This window comes from Lindgomyces ingoldianus (assembly GCF_010093535.1).
Source record: "Lindgomyces ingoldianus strain ATCC 200398 unplaced genomic scaffold BDR25scaffold_8, whole genome shotgun sequence".
Taxonomy (NCBI): Eukaryota; Fungi; Ascomycota; class Dothideomycetes; order Pleosporales; family Lindgomycetaceae; genus Lindgomyces; species Lindgomyces ingoldianus.
The window spans coordinates 1102349-1121833 of NW_022985169.1; the positions used below are offsets into that span (position 1 = coordinate 1102349).

General features: G+C 47.3%; 5 protein-coding genes across 5 annotated transcripts; 2 read left to right on the forward strand and 3 right to left on the reverse strand.

Annotated features, from left to right (window-relative positions):
* Positions 1-96: 96 nt before the first annotated feature.
* BDR25DRAFT_125792 (uncharacterized protein) lies at positions 97-2706 on the reverse strand. The gene is made up of 3 exons (XM_033683765.1): positions 1749-2706; positions 826-1691; positions 97-776 (listed from the first exon to the last, which is right to left on the reverse strand). Exons 1-3 carry the CDS (start codon positions 2442-2444, stop codon positions 302-304), a joined length of 2037 nt encoding a protein of 678 aa, XP_033550714.1. The 5' UTR covers positions 2445-2706; the 3' UTR covers positions 97-301.
* A 1759-nt stretch (positions 2707-4465) lies between these two features.
* BDR25DRAFT_256853 (WD40 repeat-like protein) lies at positions 4466-6860 on the forward strand. The gene is made up of 4 exons (XM_033686438.1): positions 4466-4739; positions 4979-5159; positions 5202-5337; positions 5536-6860. Exons 1-4 carry the CDS (start codon positions 4498-4500, stop codon positions 6717-6719), a joined length of 1743 nt encoding a protein of 580 aa, XP_033550715.1. The 5' UTR covers positions 4466-4497; the 3' UTR covers positions 6720-6860.
* A 4787-nt stretch (positions 6861-11647) lies between these two features.
* BDR25DRAFT_256856 (glycerol-3-phosphate acyltransferase) lies at positions 11648-14642 on the forward strand. Its single transcript, XM_033686439.1, has 5 exons — positions 11648-12409; positions 12505-12979; positions 13036-13542; positions 13604-13763; positions 13813-14642. The coding sequence occupies exons 1-5, from the start codon at positions 11845-11847 to the stop codon at positions 14569-14571; spliced, it is 2466 nt and encodes an 821-aa protein (XP_033550716.1). The 5' UTR covers positions 11648-11844; the 3' UTR covers positions 14572-14642.
* Positions 14643-14904: 262 nt separating this feature from the next.
* Positions 14905-16083, reverse strand: BDR25DRAFT_352349 (uncharacterized protein; the record flags this gene model as incomplete). Its single annotated transcript, XM_033695005.1, has 8 exons — positions 14905-15056; positions 15109-15196; positions 15241-15370; positions 15447-15565; positions 15629-15707; positions 15752-15808; positions 15921-15970; positions 16045-16083. 8 exons carry the CDS (start codon positions 16081-16083, stop codon positions 14905-14907), a joined length of 714 nt encoding a protein of 237 aa, XP_033550717.1.
* A 420-nt stretch (positions 16084-16503) lies between these two features.
* On the reverse strand, positions 16504-19421 carry BDR25DRAFT_392284 (uncharacterized protein; the record flags this gene model as incomplete). Its single annotated transcript, XM_033698198.1, has 2 exons — positions 16504-16591; positions 16642-19421. 2 exons carry the CDS (start codon positions 19419-19421, stop codon positions 16504-16506), a joined length of 2868 nt encoding a protein of 955 aa, XP_033550718.1.
* Positions 19422-19485: the final 64 nt, after the last annotated feature.

Below are 19485 nucleotides of genomic sequence, written 5' to 3' on the forward strand. Positions count from 1 at the left end.
TTCAGCCTCACAATTTTTGTAACCTCTTCCACCTCATCGTTTCTATTCGTCGTCGCAGCAGACAAGGTGAGATATGGAATAGGCAAAAAGGAAGACGCGGAAAGCAAGAGAGGACTAAGACTGCGAAAGCACACAGTATTAGGAATGGGAAACGATGAGGTATCCATTGGAAATTGACAGACCAGAATGATCCCTGTACCCACCTCCGCAAAACAATGCATGTCATCGAGAATGTAGAATACAAAGCAGAATTGTAGCAGAGCGATGATGAAGAATTAGAGCGGGTAAGAAGAACTGAGGCTCAGAAATAGGAGTTGGGTTGGATCAGTGGATGAAGGGGTTGATGAGCTGGGTTCGGCGCGACATAGACCTCGTGGTATGGATGGTGGGGCATATTGAAGTCGGCCTCAGCTAGAAAGGGGTTGATGATCCCCATAGGAGGGCGTGAGCGTTGGACAGGAGGCGCCGGGGGCAGCGAAGTCGGTGGTATCATGGGTTGGAGAGTGACCTGCGGTTGAAGTGTGGGCTGTTGGTAGACAACGTGGTTGGCTCCATTGTTCTGTATGTTGGCATTGACATTTTGCTCTTGAGGAGGTTGGGTGTCGGCGTTATTCCAACCCCATTTTTCCTTGAGCTCATTGTTCAAGAAACCAACCCGCCACCCCGTCTCCTGGCGTATCTTGTTGAAGATTTGAAGAACCTCTTCCTGCTCGCGTCGGGTGGTCAAACATTCAGCAGCAATGGCGAGAGATCGAAGAGCAACGCTTGCAACACCACTACCTTGGAGGTCAGTAGCTATCATAATCCTGAATCTAGTGAACATACCGGTCCTTGACGTGTGCACTGATGCCGCAAATGAATTGAGAGTGTCGGTGTTGCAGATCATGCATCTCGGGGTCATCTGGTCCCGCCACAGGGTTTATTTGCGCTAGAAGGCACATACAGGTGTGGTAGAAGAGTCGGGCTACGATTGAGGTCCTCTTAATCAGCCATACTTCCGGAAAGGCGGATCCAGAAAGTGTTTGGCCTGGATACAGATAGGCCAAGGGGTGCATCGTCCGTGGGATGCTTTCATTCCATAAATCGGCGAGCTCCTTGAGCCGCTTCCATTCATTGTAGCGGTTCTGGAGGCGCAGATTTTCCTGCCGGGGTGACGATTCCTGAGTTCTCGGTATTGAAGCACGGAAGTTGGCGACTTTTGCTACAATGTAGACGATTCGATATGTCCACACCTCCTCTCGCCCATATTCGGTCTCTTTGGAAAAGTCCATGTCGACGCCCCACTCGTCGGGATGCCAAGCTACTTGCCAATTGAAGTGCAGACAGCTGAGGAGTTCCATGCCAACATTGAGCCAGAAACACGCGGCACCAATACCTGTCGACCTCGCATTCCAGCCACACTCTTTGATCAATGCCCGGGCCCCTGCGATGTGGTTCATCCGCTGGAGAGCCCGCTCGCACATAATCTCGTAAACGTTCAAGATGACTGCTGTGGTTGCACAGATGACGGTATCACGATTTGGGTTCTGTAGCGAGCTGAGCAAATAGCGCGTGGCCGTGTCGTAATAATGCAATGCCTTGTCCTCGCTGTACTTGGGGTTCACAAGCGCGAGATGTCGTGCACCGCATGCCAAGAAGGCGTTAAGCAGCATGGGTTCGCCCAGGGCATGAAACGGAAGTAGTCGCGAGAACTAAAATATTGTTAGCAACGCGCGTATGCGAGACGCAAGAATAGACGCAAATCATACGTGTTTCATCGGGTCCATGCTGTCCATCCACAATCCCACTTCTTCAACAAATACCTGCATGAAAAGAGTTTCTTCCTGTGTGTCGAGATAATCACGTGCACCTTCTGGTGGAGTCCGGGACTGCTCTGGGGTCTGGTACGACGACCCTGCAGGTGCAACATTGGAGCCAGAATAAGTCGACTCGGAGTGGGAGTGTGTGTGGTGGTGGGAGGGTGCCCGCTGGTGTTCGTAGATCATGTTCTGAGGTTCTTCTGGATACGCTCGCATGCCTTGAATAGCAGGAAGAGGTTGCTGTGCAGCAGTAGGTGGAGGTGGCATGCCATTCGGTATGTCCATGAAGAAAGCATTGCTTTCCGGTGGAATCGGCTCATTCTCAGCGCGGCCGTATCTTCCAAGCCCGCCCTTGTACTCGCTCGCGATGTCCCTCGACTCGTCGTGGAATGCAATTGTCCACTCATGGGTGGGTACAAGCTGTGTCGGTGGAATTGCGACAGTGGTGTCGATAAAGTTCAGCCTGATGCCCCGTTTGCACTGCCGGCTGGACTTCTGGCAATTGTGGCAGACTGGCTGGGCCTCGTCACATTTCAAATGCCTCTCTCTGCACGTCAAACACCCAGTGCGCACCCTCTTGGGCTTGCTATCCTGGGCTGCTTTGTCGGTTGCGCCGGGGGTGTTGGCGGCCCCATCGCTGGACATGGCTTTTCCGTGCTGCTGCTCGCCACCAGCAGCTCTTCGAGTGTTATCGCCCCGTTGTGTTTGCCGTGGTCTTTTCGCAGGCCGGGGGCTGGAGGTTGAGGTAGAGCTCCTACGATTGTCGTGTTCGTGAACTGCGGTTTCCGCAATCAGCGTCGTCGTGGCAGGCACGATTCCGGTGCCCTGGTCATAGAGAAAGCCAAATCCCAAAGGAGGCTGTAAGAAGCCAGGTTGCTCGAATGACGCCGCCACGGTGAAGATTTGCTGGCGGGTGTTGACAAAAGAGTTGGCGTAGTGTTGCACCCAATGGGGGGGTTTTCGGCGGCTGATTGGCAGCAGCTGACTCTCCTGCACAAAAGATGATGCGGCTACAGGTCGTCGCCTCTGAGATTACGCCTGAGTCGAGGCTACCGAAGAATGTGGCGGTCAGTTGACAGCTACGATTGCTGGGCAAGAGTTCGGGGGTGATTACCAAAAGCTGGGTTGCTGGGTATTGAGGCGATCAGTTACCGCGTAGCACAGGAATTTCACCGCGTAAAGGCGTCACAATGCTCAAAAAGGCGGCCGTGAGGGGAGGGCTGTTGTCCGGGGGGGGGGGTGTTCTGAAGCGAATGGCGAGTGACGATATTGCGGAATGGTTGAGCCCTGGAGAACCTGGGTCGGTTGTCGAAGAGGGGCAAGTGGAAGCGGCACCGTCGATCGAGCACACAGCAGAGCGTCAGGGAGACGGCGAGGAAACAGCAGAAGCGCAGCTCGGGATGCAGGCGGGCGCAGGCCTCAATTGAAGGCCAACGACACGAGCAAGAGCAGAAACAGGGAGCACTCTCCCGAAAGCTGGAACGGGAGAGGTAAGGAAGTGTGTGTGAGAGTCGACCGGCAGGCTTTGGGGACGACGCTAATGGTCGATCTGAGATGCGCTTCGCACGGTACGTATGCGGCGCCGCCTGGCTCCAGCCTGCAGTCTCCCGGTGATGTCGGGGCTTTTCGAGGGCAAAAAGAAACCCTCCCACGGCGAGTGTTCTGATCTGTCAAGGGTGCTGAGTCCTGTACTTTGGTGGTCTGCCGGCACGTGTGGCGAATCTGCTCTCCGAGGCTGCACCGCATAAATAAACGCAGAGGTAGAAAACTAATGAGGGCTCAAATCAAGACTCGCAGAGAGCAGAGTCGCGGCCGCTCGATGATATTGTATACTACAGCTACGGACTCTTGGTTGCTGTTGACTGGCCGCCGTGGACGATAGAATATGCTTTTGGTGTCCCGCCCGCAGCGCACAGCCTCCCCTTGTTTCTGCTGGCAAGCCGAAAGCGAAAGCTTGACGGCACCGAGGTCGCAGACCCCCCAAGCGGAGGATAGATGGCACACTGCTGAACACGACGGGTGTGCAAAGAGAGCTTCGACCAGCCCATGGCCTCTCCACCGACAGGTCAGCACGCAGGCCACCGTCTGCAACTGGCCGTCTACCCCCTGCACATCCAAGAGGGCAGCGGCTCCAATGGCGTCACGACCAGATGGGAAACACATTAAATAAGCTTGCCCCTAAAATAGACCGAATGCACGAGGCCGGCAATTTTTGCTTCGACTGCATCCGTGGTTGAAGGAGAAGAACACCGCTATCCTGGCCGCTGATATATTAACCAGCCGTTCCTGAGCCGGCACACGGGCTCCTCGTTGCTGCAAATTTCGGACTTCTTCAACAGCAGCAGCAGCAGCAGCAGCGAGGAGAGGCGGTAGTCGTGGGGGAAAGGGGCATCAGCTTCTGCGAACGTTCGGCCGTTTGGCGCACCTCTAGCCAGCCCTAGTAGCTATTCATAGCACCTAGACCACCCATCAAGCCAACGTCCCATCTCAATCAATCGTGAACTCCCCGCCGCAGTGGGCAGTGCCTGCGCCGTGATGGCGCCTTCATCGACCAAAGAGGGGGTCTGGTTGGCCTTTGACAGACGCCTGAGGTGGTTCCGCCCCCAACGTGATTCCCATGCTGTCGATCACTCTCGGTCCGGCTTGCCTCATGAACCAACCTTCAGCTTCAAGCCCGTGATCCCGTTTGGTCATCAACATGGCCACGGAGCATCGGTCGTCTTTGCTCCCACCAGCCCAGCCTAGCTATATTTTCCGTGGACACACTGCGCACATTCACAGCGTGCAGATTGTGCACCAGAACACTCGCCTTCTGACCGGTGATGCGGATGGCTGGATCGTATACTGGAAATTTGAGTCCAAGAGACCTGTGGCTGTGTGGAGAGCCCACGATGCAGCGATCCTCGGGACTGCAGAGTGGGGGTGCGATAAAGTCATAACGTGAGTGTTCATCGTTGTCTTCAATCAACTGCAGCATCTTAGAGACATTCAATCGCTTTGGATCCGTTTCGGCAGCCGCCCGCTTGTGCTACTATTCTTGCTCCTATCTGTCATTCGTCCTTTTCTATTCCTTCAATTCTTCGTTTACAACGGCTTTCTTCCGAATGTCTCAGATCGTCGTACATTTTTCCAGCTTTCCCAAGATGGTGGACGACTAATTGTTCCGGTCCCATATATAGCCACGGTCGTGACAATGCACTCAGAATCTGGCAACTCCGCGCCACAGACGAGCCCAATCTGTCCAGTGTTCTACCTGCAGATCGGTCAACTGTGCACAGACCCAAGCCATGGTTGCTGCATTCGCTGCCTGTGAACACTCTAAACTTCTGCGCATTCTCCATGTGCCATAAACGACCTGCAGTTAATATCCTACGGGATGAAAACATGGCGTTGGGCCAGGAGGATGCATCTTCTGCTAGGTCAAGCGACACAATCCTTGTGGCCGTGCCAGCCCGAGATGACAGAAAAATTGAAGTCTATCAGTTTCCAGACGAGAAACTGGCGTCCGTCGTGCCACGAGTGCAGCCGCAAGATACTGGTGAGCCTCCTGCAGTGGACCGATTTCTTAGCCCTGAACATCATCTCCGAAGGCAATATTCGTGTGTATGTGGCATGGAAAGCCCGATTTGCTCATAGCTCAGCCCTCTACTGATGTAATTCAATGATATGTCGTAACCCCAATGTGGCGTACATGACGTTGACATCGTGGTCGGAACTTTCCGCTAACAAGAAGCAGGCATGGTTATGACCGTCAAGATCACACACCACAAAACTTCCAAGAGAGTCATGGTAATCGCCGGATACGAGGGAGGTTTTACAGCTGTGCATCTTCTCGGCCTCAACTCCCAATCCAGACCCCAGGCAACAAGACCGAGCGGACCTACACTCGCTCAGACCATCTACCTTAGCCAACCCCACAACCAACCGGTATTGTCACTTGATGCTTCACCGGATGCCAAGACATACTTCACTTCTTCTGCCGACGCCGTCGTTACTGCACATCGGTTGCCGGAGCTACCCCTTAATATCGACCACGAAGAGTCTACCTCGAATGTTGCTGATGCACTAAATCCTGCATTAAGCATCCCAATAGTTGTGGAACCCCCTTCATTACAACCCCCTCTGAGTACCGCCAAGCAGGCGGCCCCGCCTGCCAAAGCTGCACACCAAACACGACAACGAAACTGGTCCCAATTCTCCATACCATCATCATCGACTCTTGAAACATCTTCTCAAGTTCCAGCATCTTCGGACCTCGCAGAGCCTACAGAAGAATCCCCAGCCAACTCAGCTAGCCTTGTAACCCTTCCCAAGAAGTCTATCAACACATCATCATCAACAACGCCTTCACCTCTCACCTTTCCCAAGCAAACCCAAAACTCGACATCTTCATCGTATTCCCAAGGCACCGGCGCGAAGGCCTCAGGACTATCGTCCCTGCTCTCGTCTGCTCCACCGCAATCCAAGGCCAAACCAGTTGCCCCAACGGTGTCAAGCCTCACTATACAAACGCCGTTCAAGACAGTCCAAACCAAGCATGCGGGCCAGCAATCGCTACGTGTTCGCTCCGACGGCCGACTCCTTGTAACAGGAGGTTGGGACAGCCGCATACGAATCTACAGCACGAAGACGCTCACAGAGGTAGCCGTCTTGAAGTGGCATAAGGAAGGCGTCTATGCGGCTGGCTTTAGCGAGATTCTCGACTCTTTTTCGCTCGCCAAGGCCGATCAAGCAAGCCAGGACGATGATGAGAAATCCACCAAAGACGCAAGCTCTCAAAGTGCAGAGCTCACCAGACAAGACGTCAGAGTTAGTGGGCTAGGAAAGCTACAGCGTCAAAGGGAGGAGCAAATGCAGATGAAGCATTGGGTTGTTGCTGGCGCGAAGGATGGGAAGGTGAGTTTGTGGGAGGTCTATTGAGAGTGTTACAGGATAGGTCCCGGTCCTTTCTCCACAAAGGACTAGAAATAAAGGTGCAACAGCTAGAAGGCGTCTCATTTGCGGGGCTGAGACCCAAAAGCACGATCACAATTTGCACACCAGCGTAGTGCGTGGTTTCATACGGTTATGTTTTGACTTAGTCTCGGGCCACTGAAGAGTTCTCGTAGTTTTCGTACACATAGACTAGTCCACAACATCTCATGCCTCTAGCATGGCCGGAGTCTGTATCCCCCCAACAGGCTCTAGTTTCTTGGTTTGCAGATCTTGTGCTATTTCTCCCACTAGTTATCCAGCTTTACGAATTGTTTGTAGAAGATAAGAGGCGATAACATGCCATGAAACCCTTCCTGGATACTAGCAGACTGGAGAAACGCCCCTGTGGTTCTTCAACGAGGATGTTGGAGACGCAGATGATGGTACTTGGAGCTTAGTACGGCATACTCTCACATGACACGGAGCATGGCCAGGGTAGAGTCTGGCTCTTAAACTCTTGCAGATAGTATGCAAATTCCTGTCCCAACTTATCCCTATTGTGTACTATGTTAGGTACGAAGAAGCAGGAAGATCCTGTGGAGGCTCGAAAATGTTTCATGCAACGCTCTCAACCGAACGAAACGAAACAAAACGTAGTAATCAACGGACGTCAACGTCTCACTTTCCTGCTACGTTTGTACAGCCTGGGCGACTTAGCTGTCCGTTTCGCTGCTAAACTAAAACGCACTAAAATCCTTATACTTTTTAACATTTTATCTTACTTACTGCTGTTAACATTTTATAGTATAGTAACTAGCTGCTTTTAGATAAGGTTTATAAGCTTAATTAAGTTGCTTTTTATAACTTAATAATATAGCTAATTCTTCTATAATTAAAGCGCCTTAATAGTAGCCCTAGAGAGAGAACCTTTATTAATTATAACTATACGCTAGCCTCTACTAAAGGCTCTCTCGCAGTTGCAGCTAGTAGAGGGTATAGCAAGGAAGTTAAAGGCAATTTTAAACAGTGTAGGATACTGTTTTTAACCTACTTTAAGCTACTAAGTAAGAAGGCTAGCTTATAAAAAATAGCTGTCTTTTACCTTAGTGTCTTAAAAGTCTTTTATATAAGTGTTAAAGTATTACTATAACTCTATTATTTTCTAAGCTTTTTTATAACTTTAAGCTTTAATAAAAAGAGAAGTATTAACTATAAAAGCTTTTTAGTAATAAGAGTTATAAAAGCTTATTACTAAAAGCTTTTACTAAAAAAGATTTATATTAACTTTCTTATCTTCTTTAGCATTAATGTAACGCTAGAAAATAACCTTTATTAAGGTCTCTGCCTTCTAGTACTAGGATTAGTGATAACACTAGTAGTCCTTAAACTAAAGTAACGTACCTAACAGGTTGGCCGGCCACACAGGTTGGCCGGCCACTTTTGCCAAGCCCCCACCAAACTCTACCTATCTACATAATGCCTTAACAACAACACTAGATTAAATCTTCTAAAGAACGTTAGATACAGCTTGCTCTTTAGGCTCTTAAACAAGACTTAAAACTCTCCTTAGAACGCGCTGCAGCTATCTATAATGTCTCTCACACAACACTAAGTAATCAACGCGCTGGACAGCCTTCACAAGCAGAATGCTAGCCTAAATCAAGGAATCTAACTAAGCTTAAAAAGGAGGTAGTTGTTAAGTACATACTTAAGCTTATTACGCGCAGATTTCCCCCTAGGCTCGCAGCTGTAGCTAATATGGCTAATTCCTTGCCCGCAGAGCGCAATCTAGGCCAGGTTAGCTTAAACTAGACTAGTATGTGGGTTAAGCACTGCCCTAAGTTCACAATAAAGTTTAATTACAAGTATAATTACAAAAGAGCGCTCTATAAAGATTTAGAGGTTATCTAGGGCTAGTTTCGCCTAGTAGCTAACATAAAAGCTAAGTACAGTATCTAGGATAAAGACAGGTATAACTTTAACAAGTTAGGCTTTATAATAGGCTAGATATTAACTAGAGCAGTTGTTACAGCTTTAGAGAGATAAGGACAGCCAAAGGCAATACAGTAAGGCAATAGGGAGTGGACAACAGTTATCTAGGGCATTAACGTGACAAGGTGGGCTATAAGATTACAGAGCTTTAAGCAGCAAATAAGGCTGCCACGCAACATAGATCGCATAAAAGGAAGCAGATTTAGGCAAAAAAGACCTTAATAGTTAAGGATAGGGCTTGTCTAACTGCTCTAAAGGAGTTTAGAGCGCGTAGTAATAGGAAGAAGCTAAAGACGCAGGTGCGCGCTAAAGGAGGTAAGCTAAGTTAAAGGCAATGTAGGCAGTGCAATTAGACTAGGCATAACTTGCGTACGTGTAAGCAAGTAGTAGAAGTAGACTCTAAATAATATCTTGTGTTGTATTACTCTATACAGGGCTAAAGTGGGCTGTTTTGCGAGAGAATGGGGTGGTTTTAGTGGGGGCTTGGCAAAAGTGGCCGGCCAACCCGTGTGGCCGGCCAACCCGTTAGGTACGTTATATAAAGTTATAAGTTAAGTATAGTAGTAATTACTAAGTAAAAGATAAAAAAATTAATAACTATTTTTTAAAAATATGTGTTAATTTTTTTAAGTCTAAAAAAGACACTATTTTTAAAGTAACTATTATTAAGCTTAGAGAAAAGTTTTTTTTTATCTATAATAGCTTATTATATAGCACTTACATGTTAATAATAAATATCTATAGAGAACTATGCTTACTGTTGCCCTCTAGCTGTTTTATTATTTAATAAAAGACTTTAAAAAACTTAGTAAGGCATTTAACTTTTTTTTAGTCTTTTTTACTAATAATTTTTTAAAGAGCTGTGTTGCTAGGTATGTTAGAGTCCTTAGTGTTGTTATCTATGCTGTGCTACTTCTAGATAAACTTAGTAATTAGATCCTTAAGCTCTAGGCACTGTACAAGCATTAGATATACAGAATGCTAGCAGACACTACTGTCCTGTATTAAATTAAGTGTGCTAAAGCTTTAAAGCTTGTTTTTTTCCTCTAAAGATAATTATACAGCTATAAAGGCCTCCTAGCATTTATGTAATAAAAAGATAGTATTAATAAAGTTATATAGCTTACTAACAACTTTATGTTTATAATAAAGCTTAAACTAATCTTAAGAAGCTGCGTTTATAAGAGCAGCTTTAAATTATAATAATCTTTTACTATAGATAACTGCCTTTAGCACTAATTAAATTATGTGGCCTGTACAGCATATATAGTGCTCTCTATTAAAGTTAACTCTAAGATATTTAGCTAAAGCATTAATAGTAAAGTTATTATTATTAAACATATTATTAGTAATAAAATAACTAAATTTTAACATAATTTTATAATTCTAAATAATTTTAAAAATAGCCTGCGCTTAGTTAGCTTTTATATAGTTACTATAAAGGTTATAGAAGCTAATAAGTAAGTTTTATTATTAATAATTAACATTTATAAAGTAGAAGTTAGTTATTATTTATTATTAGTTTTTTAAGCTAAGATACTAAAATAGCCTTTTTAAAGTTTTACTAAACTTACTAAGAAAGTAAGCTACTACTCTAAAAAAAGAAAGGTAGTTTAGTAAAGTCTATATATTAACACTTAACGCTACTTTTAACTTAGCTAATTTTAATATTATTTAAATCTTCTCCTTCTAGTGTGTTAACCTTTACTTTATATATAATAATATTATTATATCTAAGCTTAGAATAGCAGTAAGAAGATCTAGTTAGTTTTAAGTAAAAAGGCTTTAAAGTTTAGCTAAAGATGCTGTTATAAATAATATATTATAAAGTATAACCTAGTCTACTAACAACCTCTACAACAACCCCTTTTGCTAGGGATTATAGAAAGTAACTTAGGCTAAGCCTACTACTATAGCAGCTGTTGCTGCCTAAGGATTAAGTAAAGCATAAAAAAAATTAAGTAAAAAACTTTTATTACTACTAATATTAATTTTATGCTTTTTTTTAAGATAGTAGCTAATATAGCTATAGCTGTTAACTATTTTAGTAGTAGTGTAATTACCTCTGTAATAGCAGAGTTAGTAGAGCTAGAGCTTTACCTTTAAGCCTTCTCTAGTGTATAGTAAGTTAGCTTTATAGTTTTACACTACTAACACCTTCTTGTTACCTTAGAGCTAAGAAGAGTGTTTTATATAGTAACCTAGCTTCTCTGCCTTTAGCTTTTTACTAGTAAGCTATATATTATCTTACTTTATTAGAAACATAACTTTTAAATTAAGAAAAAAATCTTTAAAGTATTCTTTTATATAAAAATTATATACAAAAGCTAGAGAGCTATTATAAAATAAGAACTTTAATAATAATAATTATAACTTTTCTAGGCAATAGAAATAAGCATAATAGATTATGTTACTACTTTAGGTTAACTAAGAGCTCTAAGAGCTCTGCAACTAGCTAGTGCTCTATGTAGAGGCTTATTAACTAAGAAAATTGCGCATAGTTAACATAATATTAAGATATAAAAAGATTTAGTAGTGTTAATTTAAGTAAAAAATGCTACACTTAAGTTATTAGGTAATCTTACCCCTTAATTAATAACTAGCTTATTAAAAAACTTGTCTAACAGTGCTATAGGTCTCTACCTATTAATGTCTAAGCTAATAGGTAATCCTTACCTAAAAGTTAAGCTTTTAAGACGCAGTACAGTCTGCAGCTATAACTTACAAGACAAAACAAAACGTACAAGGACTATACTACGTTTGCTACGGCTCACGTGACAGTACTGAGACGAAAAGTATGAAACGTAATTCGTACGGTTGAGAGCGTTGGTTTCATGAATAGTGTGGCGTTCCTTCCCCGCAAAAACTTCCCTCGGCAGCATATGAATTGGGGATGATCTCCGAGAGAATGCACGGTGACAAAACCCTCCCGCCCAACATGTTGAACACCTCGAGTGATCTCTCCACCATGATATGAAAGGCCTGTCTCACCACGGGTTGTCATAATTGGCGCACCAGAGCGACCGTTCCCGGTGCCTCGATGAGCCTCCAACAAACGCGTCCCTGAAAGTGGCCCTCGGAGCCTCCCTCCTTCTCCTCCTCCTCCTCCTCCTCTCCTCTCCCACGACGCAAATCCGCAATGCTACCGACATCCAAGAAGCGCAAAGCCCCCCGCCCCTCCGAACAAGCCCCCGATCTCAGTATTACCGCCGACGACCAGGTCCACCTCCACGCTGCCGGCTACAATGAGTCGCCCGAGCGCGGTCTCGTCCACAGCATGGCGCGGTTTCGCTCCGCACCGCTTGACTTCATCCGCGAAGTCAGTCTGCACGTCTCCGGCACCGGGTGGCGCTCATATGACAGGATCGTCGGCCAGCCCATCTTCTACTCCGGATTCTCTGAGGAGATGAAGACGCGGGTGTTGAGCAATCCGATGCTGGTTAGCAAGGTGAGGGAGCTGGCGGCGAAGAGGGTGGATGTTGAAGCCATTGAGGGCCTACTTGGGGAGGAGGTGAGAGAGGGGCTGGATGTGAGGGCTGGGGAGAAGGATAAGAGGGTGCGCAGGAGGGTGCAGATTGAGGAGAGCTTAATGGACGTTGCGGAGACCTTAACAGATAATATGATCTGTAAAATGGAGAGCAAAAGTTTTATTAGGGGGGCTTATTATCTAACCACGCAGCTTTTGACAAGGGCGTATCATCAGGGTATGTAGATTTCGTTCCCCTTGGAGAGACGTAAGAGAATTTGTATGCTTTTGGAGAAACAATCGTTGTTATCGATGCATGCTAACGCCTCTCAGGCGTCCACGTTTCAAGCGAGGAAATCCTCCGCCTCCGCTCCGTTGCAGAGCAAGCCGCGAAAGACAAGCACTCGATCATCTTCCTCCCATGCCATCGCTCTCATGTCGATTATGTCTCCCTTCAAATAATATGCTACCGACTTGGTCTTGCCCTGCCAACCGTGATAGCTGGCGATAATCTCAACTTTCCAGTTGTTGGTTCCTTCCTTCAACATGCAGGGGCTATGTGGATCCGGCGGAGTTTCGGGGATGATCAGCTGTATACTACACTTGTCCAAGCTTATATTGATACCCTACTTCAAAACGGATTTAATTTGGAGTGTTTTGTGGAAGGGGGCAGAAGTAGGACTGGGAAGCTGCTGCCACCTAAGTTTGGGATATTATCTTACATGTTGGACAGTGTAGCATCCGGGCGAGTCCAAGATGCTATCATATGCCCTGTTTCTACGCAGTATGATAAGGTGATTGAAGTCGAGTAAGTAACTGTTCTTCCCTCCTTGCACTAACAGATAGCTAATAATTAGCACCCAGTTCGTACATTAGCGAACTTTTAGGCCAACCAAAACCAAAGGAAAATTTAATGGACTTCCTCTCCGCATCCTCAGTCCTTTCTCTAAAACTCGGCCGAGTTGATGTCCGGTTCCACGAACCCTGGAGCCTGCGGAAATTCGTCAACCAACAACATGATAGATTTAGTCAAATGCCCCAAAAGCTTGATTTGAAAGAAGAGCGACTCAGGATTTTACGGACTCTCGGTTACAAAGTTCTCTCTGAAATCAACGATGTATCTGTCGTAATGCCTACCGCGCTGGTCGGCACTGTTCTACTGACTTTGAGAGGGCGAGGTGTTGGGAAAGCGGAGCTTATTAGAAGAGTGGAGTGGCTGAGTGAGCGTGTACGAGCCCAGGGTGGACGAGTGGCGCATTTTGCCAGTCAACCTACCAATGTAGTTATTGAAAGGGCTCTTGACGTTTTGGGACCTGGGCTTGTGGGGCTCGTGCCTGCCTTGCCTGAGGAGACTTATTATGCTGTTGATAGGTAAGGCTTTTTTAGATGCTCCTGCGCATGTAGTACGACGAGAGTGCTAACCATGGCTCAGATTCCAGCTCTCTTTTTACCGCAACATGACCATCCATCTCTTCATCCTGCAGGCCCTAGTCTCGGCATCAATGTACACTAAAGTAAAGCTCGGTGGTGGGCCTGAGTTCCAAAGGATATCGTATGACGACCTCCACGACCAAGTCCATTTCCTGTCACAGGTAATCCCCAGGCTCTTCCCAAACCCACACTAAGTCTAACCTCTCTCAGCTCTTCCGCGGCGAGTTCATTTTCCCCACCGAAGGACTCGATGCCAACTTAGCCAAAACTATCTCCAGCCTCGAAAGCGACAACATCATCAAAGTAACCCGCAACCCCGCTGACCCCTCCAAAGTCTCATTCGTCGAACTCAGCGACGCGGAACGCGAGACCGGTCGCGAGAACTTCGACTTCTACTGCTTCCTCATCTGGCCCTTCATCGAAGCCTCCTGGCTGGGCGCCATGTCGCTCATGATGCTAACCCCGCCCGTTGGTCTCTCCGGGGAAGTCTGGCTCGACTTGAAGAAGGTTCAGGATAGAGCGCAGCTGTTTGGAAAAACACTATATCATCAGGGGGATTTGTCGTACTTTGAAGCGGTCAATAAAGAGACGTTGAGGAATGCTTATCAACGGTTTGAAGAAGAGGGGATGATTCTTGTTACTAAGAGTAAGGGTGCTAAAGAACCGAGTACGATTAGGTTGTCGGATGAATGGATGCCTTCGAGGTCGACTACTAAGTCGAACATTGTTGCGCAGGGGCCGTTGTGGCTCTTTGCCGAGAGGATCAGTTTGAGTAGAAGGGAGGGGAAGAATAGGAGGGATGGCTCAACGGTGCAGAACAGAGTCTTGAGTCTGGCGGATGTGGTTGGAGCGCCACTTTGGGAGGATGGCGTCTTGGACCACGGCGCGCTGGAAACGGAGGCTGTGGTTGCGGCAAAGGCGAAGGGGAAGGCGAGACGGAAGACTATGACGGTCTCACCCAGGTTGTGAAAATGGGGTAGTGAGTATGTGTTGCTGTTGTTGTATATGCATGCCTTAGATTCTAATTCCTCTGTACAAAGATTTTGCTAAAGGTTTTGCTGTCTCATTGCTGTGTCTAGAGTGGTGCGTGATGCTAGCAGTCAATTCACATGGTAAGTCTCTCCTCTTGATCTTAGGTTCACCAGGCTCTAAAAGCAATCCCCTTCCCAGTATCTTAACTCCGAAGCTCATCCCACACTGTAAGGAAAATATATCGATTATCAAATCATGTAAAAATAGCGTGCCGGGACCCTAATAGATAAGGTTGAGCATATTCTGTGGAGATAGACTAACATAAGTCCATCATTTGCTAGCAAATCTTTGGGCGTGGGTTGTTGCGTCGTCAATTGAAAGGATGAATATTTTGTTACTATGAGTTACTGGTTGGGAGAACGTGATTCCTCCTGATAAGCCTAGACAGTAGCAAGCGTCGGAGTAAATGGTTGTAAAAGATACTCGCCATTAAGGGATAAATGATATATGTTATCCCTCAACATAGTACCAAACGTGAGCAGCGGGAGCATGTTTTGGTGTAATTGATGAATTCTTTTCTCTTCGTTTTTCTAGACAGAATCTCCCTAGCTCTCGGTTGTTCCTGAAGTGTGTTCCATGACAGTGAATACAATATCATAACAGTACACTTTCCTTCATTTTTGCGCAAAACCAATCTATGCATTTTGCCCATTTTCCCTGCTGACCTCGGGTTTCCTTTCCTTTACACAGAACTCCGACACGGATTTTACAAGCTTGACATTTGTTTAAATGAGAGCTTGATGGTAGTGAGGGCATTTTATAAGTCAACCATTTTTGTTAAAGCGTAGAGATGAAGCATACTTGCCATCCACTTCTTACATAACTCTAGTCCCCGCTTCTTTGTCCGGAATTCTAGCGAGGACTTTGTATATTGATTGTTATTCACGAAGAGATGTTTGAAGCGGGGTGTTGAATGGGCTCTGACAGCTAGCTGCTTATGGTATGAGCACTTAAGTAGCAAGAGTAAGAGTGGTGTACGGTGTGCACAGCGTACGAGGTAGGTAAGGTGAGGGCAACATGTTTCTGGTTCTATTGCTCTTGTCTTTCCTCCGTACGGAGGAAAAGGGGGATATCTAGATGTTCGCGCACGGAGGTTCGCGCACGAGCATCATGTGACATAGATACGTGATCCTGCTCGTGCGCGATCGTTCGTATCCAGGACGCGACGCTGCTGCTGCGTACGGACACGGGGAGTAATTTGTAATATTATACGCTTCTTTAAGTACGTAAAAGTAACAGTGTTCGTAATAGGTAGGCAGGTAGGCTTATATTACCTAGAATTAGACGATATTCCATAGGTGAATTTGCGCCTCTGGGAGGTATCTGGTGTACCAAGCTATACTTTATTAAGTATGCTAGGATACAAGAGAAATAAGAGCAGAATTCCCTAGCTTCCTGCTTAACTCTGACTTTGATTACTCCTCGCCCATGGATTAAAAGCCCGCCCATTACGAACACTGAAATGTAAAATAATTATTTTACCTGCTCTCTTGTATATTTAAGCTCTTGTTCTTTCCTCCATAGAAATCTAGCAAGTATTTATAGGTTTGATATTGTTCCTGAAGTTGTCCTTAATGTAGATAAAGTATAACAGTACACGGTTCTTTAAGTTTAAAAGTAAAGTGTCTATCCTACATGTTTTCTTCCATGACTTGAACTCTCTTGCCGAGTTCCTAAAGCTATGCTGAGTTGTTGCGTCGAATGCTAAACTAATTTTGGGGAATGGGTAAACGCTAACATCTCAGGAAAGGTTTCACACATGGTTAGACTCTATAAGCAACGTTATTTCAGATTTATTTCATTGCTCTAATTGTATAGTAATCATCATAAGAGAGCCCTATAGGCATTGTGGGTATCACGTCATGATCATCAAGTCATTGACCCCATCCAGACTCCAGTGCAGAATCCCTCCCAAACCAGACCATTTACCACCGTGAATGCAATAAACAACATAAACCTAAAAGCAAACACCAGAAAGGACCATCCCGTTTCATACCTGGAAGTTACTCCAATTCACCAATCGTTTTGCTGAGGAGTAGAGTTACAGCCATTTGGCGGCGTGCGTCGCTCATGCCCTTCTCAGAGACAACTCGGTCTGGTTGCTCATCACGGAGGAGAGCCAAGGCATTCAGGACAGTGAAGACACCACAGTCGTCTCCGTTTTGCTGAAGCTGGCTTCGTTGTTGAACTACGCGCCACTCCGCGTTGTTGTACGAGTCGCCGAGTTCCATACGTAGCCATTCCTTAGCCTTGGAGATGTATCGAGAAGAGGTGGTAGATTGTCCGCTAGGCTTCTGCAAGCTGTCAAGATACTCGATAGTACGCTCCTTTGGCTTGATGGCAAGAAGGCGCCAATGATGCCCTTCGCAGATTGGAAATAAGAGAAGTTTGGCATCGAGGAGTTGTTTGCCACCGAGTTGCTTCTTGGTGGCCCACCTCTCCACCTTTTTAATATCGTCGTTCACATTTATCCACCATTGCGACGGGAAGGCATGGACCGGAGGGGCTGGGCCTCCTCTACGGTGCTTATAGCCCTGTTTGGTTTTGATGTGGTCAACCAGAATGCTCAGATATTCGTTGATAACGTTGTCGTTGAGCCACCAAGACGATCCTCCGTTGAACAAGTCGGGCAAGATGGTGCCGAAATCGTGAGTGTTGAGTTTATGCTGGACAAGGTCCATTGAGATTTTTCCATAGTCTGTCTTCTGCACAGCGGCGTCCAGCTCCTTCTTCCACTTATCGCAGAGGGGCGCAACCAACGGCTTCTGAATCGGGACAAGAGGAGCCAACTGCGGAACAGTGAGAGACGGCAGAATTGGAACTTTAGTCGACTGTTGCGGCCCTTTGGTCTGTTTCATTGGCTTGACGTTGTCGGACTGCTGATCAACATCCTTCTTCGTCGTTGTGATAGCGAGACCTTGCTCGATTCCTTTCCTGATGCCATCGATAAGATCCAACGAAGGCTCCGCCTCGAGAAGAGAGCTTTGTTCGTCATCTGACGAACCGAAAAATATATCTTGTGGAACACCTGTGAATCCAACGGTTGCAGATTGCTTGCTTGCGGCCTCCTTGGGTAGAGGAGATTGCTGAGTGGTGGTGTTCGTAGGAATTGAAGATAGGCCATCAGTGCTGAGAGATTGCAACTGTGGAAGAGATAGGTAGTTTTGAAGGGTCACATCCTGAGGCGGGGAAAGGACGACGTCGACTATGAACGAATCAAGCCCGTCGCAAATCCTATCGTCTTGGAAGAAATGCTTGACGTGGGCTTGATCTGCCAGTCGGACTGTCTTTCGCGGTGGGGCATCCGGGAGCTCAGACAACTCCTCACAATATGGGGCATCAGGTAGACTTCCAAGGTCCTCACCGCTGAAAGTGGGTAGTGGAGGGGCTGAGGATACGACTTGGTCGTACGCGACCGCGTACTCTTTCGCATATATCTTCCGTTCTTTTTCCTTCTGCTCGGCTTTCTCTTGTCTGAACCTCTCAGCTTCCCACTCTGCCCTTTTATTCCTGTATTCTTCATTGGCCCTCTTTGCGTTAGCGCGATTGTTGGTTATGGTGTAATGCTGAGCATTCTCGAGGGGCTTGGTGGTGATCGCTTGGGCGGGGGTGTCTTTTCGGGAAATGCTGCTGGAGGCATGTTTGCTGGGCACTATTTTATTGTTGGAGGTGGTGTTCTTCCTTAAGGTCTTGATACGGTTGTTGAGCGGCGGTGAGATATTCTTTGTAGTTGGTGCACCAGACTTTGTAGCGGCTTCGAGGCCGTTTGCGCGAAGTCGCTGCTGTCTAGTGACCTGATCACCAGAAGTAGACTGTCTTGGGGAAGGCGCGCTTGCCTGTGCGGCGGCGACGGTGTTAAATTCGCGAGTGAAGAGGTCCTGCGGGCCCTTGGTTGGGCTTGGGGGTGGGGAGATGTATGACGGGAGGTAGTCGGTAAGTAATTTCGGGGGTGGGGGGACGTATGGAGAGGGGTTGTCATAACCATTGGCGGAATCAAGAGGACTGAGGATCGGGGACGGCCATGCGCCTGGGACGTTGACGCAGTCGAATTGGAGTCGAGACTCTGATTGTTTGGTGAGGAAGCGCTTGTTATTCTGCGCAATGACCGCCTTCGAGTTTGCTACCTTCGCGATGCGCGTGGGAGTGGCAGGGGCGTCGGCGAGACCAGCATCGATGAGTATTTTCTTGCGGGCGCCGTCGGGGCGTTGAACAGGCTCCGCACGGATGGCTTGCGGGCGGGTCGATGTCCGCAGGAGACGGCGGAGGCCATTGGCTATGAAGGTGCTAACGGTGCCCACAGAGGGGATCATGTTCTTGATCGTGGTGAAGTAGGAGGTCGTCGGGGTAGCTGCGCCCGGCGCGAAGTCGATCAATTGGCTCTGGGGAGACAGGAGAAAGTCGTCGTCATCCATTGCAATTGCACCAGGCATCGCGACTGCAAAGGCGTAGTCGTGGGCGCGCTTCGCCATGGCCGTGGTGCAGCTGCGTTGTAGATGGAAGTGTTGTTGGAGAGAAGAAGGAGCTGTCGAGAACGGACGCGAGTTAAGCAAGCCGAGCTCAAGCTCGGGCGCTGGCTGACGTAAGGAGGGGGCTGGATGGCACGTGCACATAAGCCCCTCCAACCCGCTTCCGGTCGGAGGAAGCCTCGACGCCTGCTTGCAGCTCGCTGAGGGTGGTAGAACAATCTGTGGATATGGAGTCAAGCTGATAGACCGGTTTCTGGGGAGAATATTCAACCGTTGCTTAGCGACGGAGTGTCGGCGCCCGCAAATGAGGCTCTGCGCCATTCCGAGTGCCAAGCTTCCTCCCAGGGCACCGGAGATAGGTTAATGCGCTCCGTCAATTTGCTTC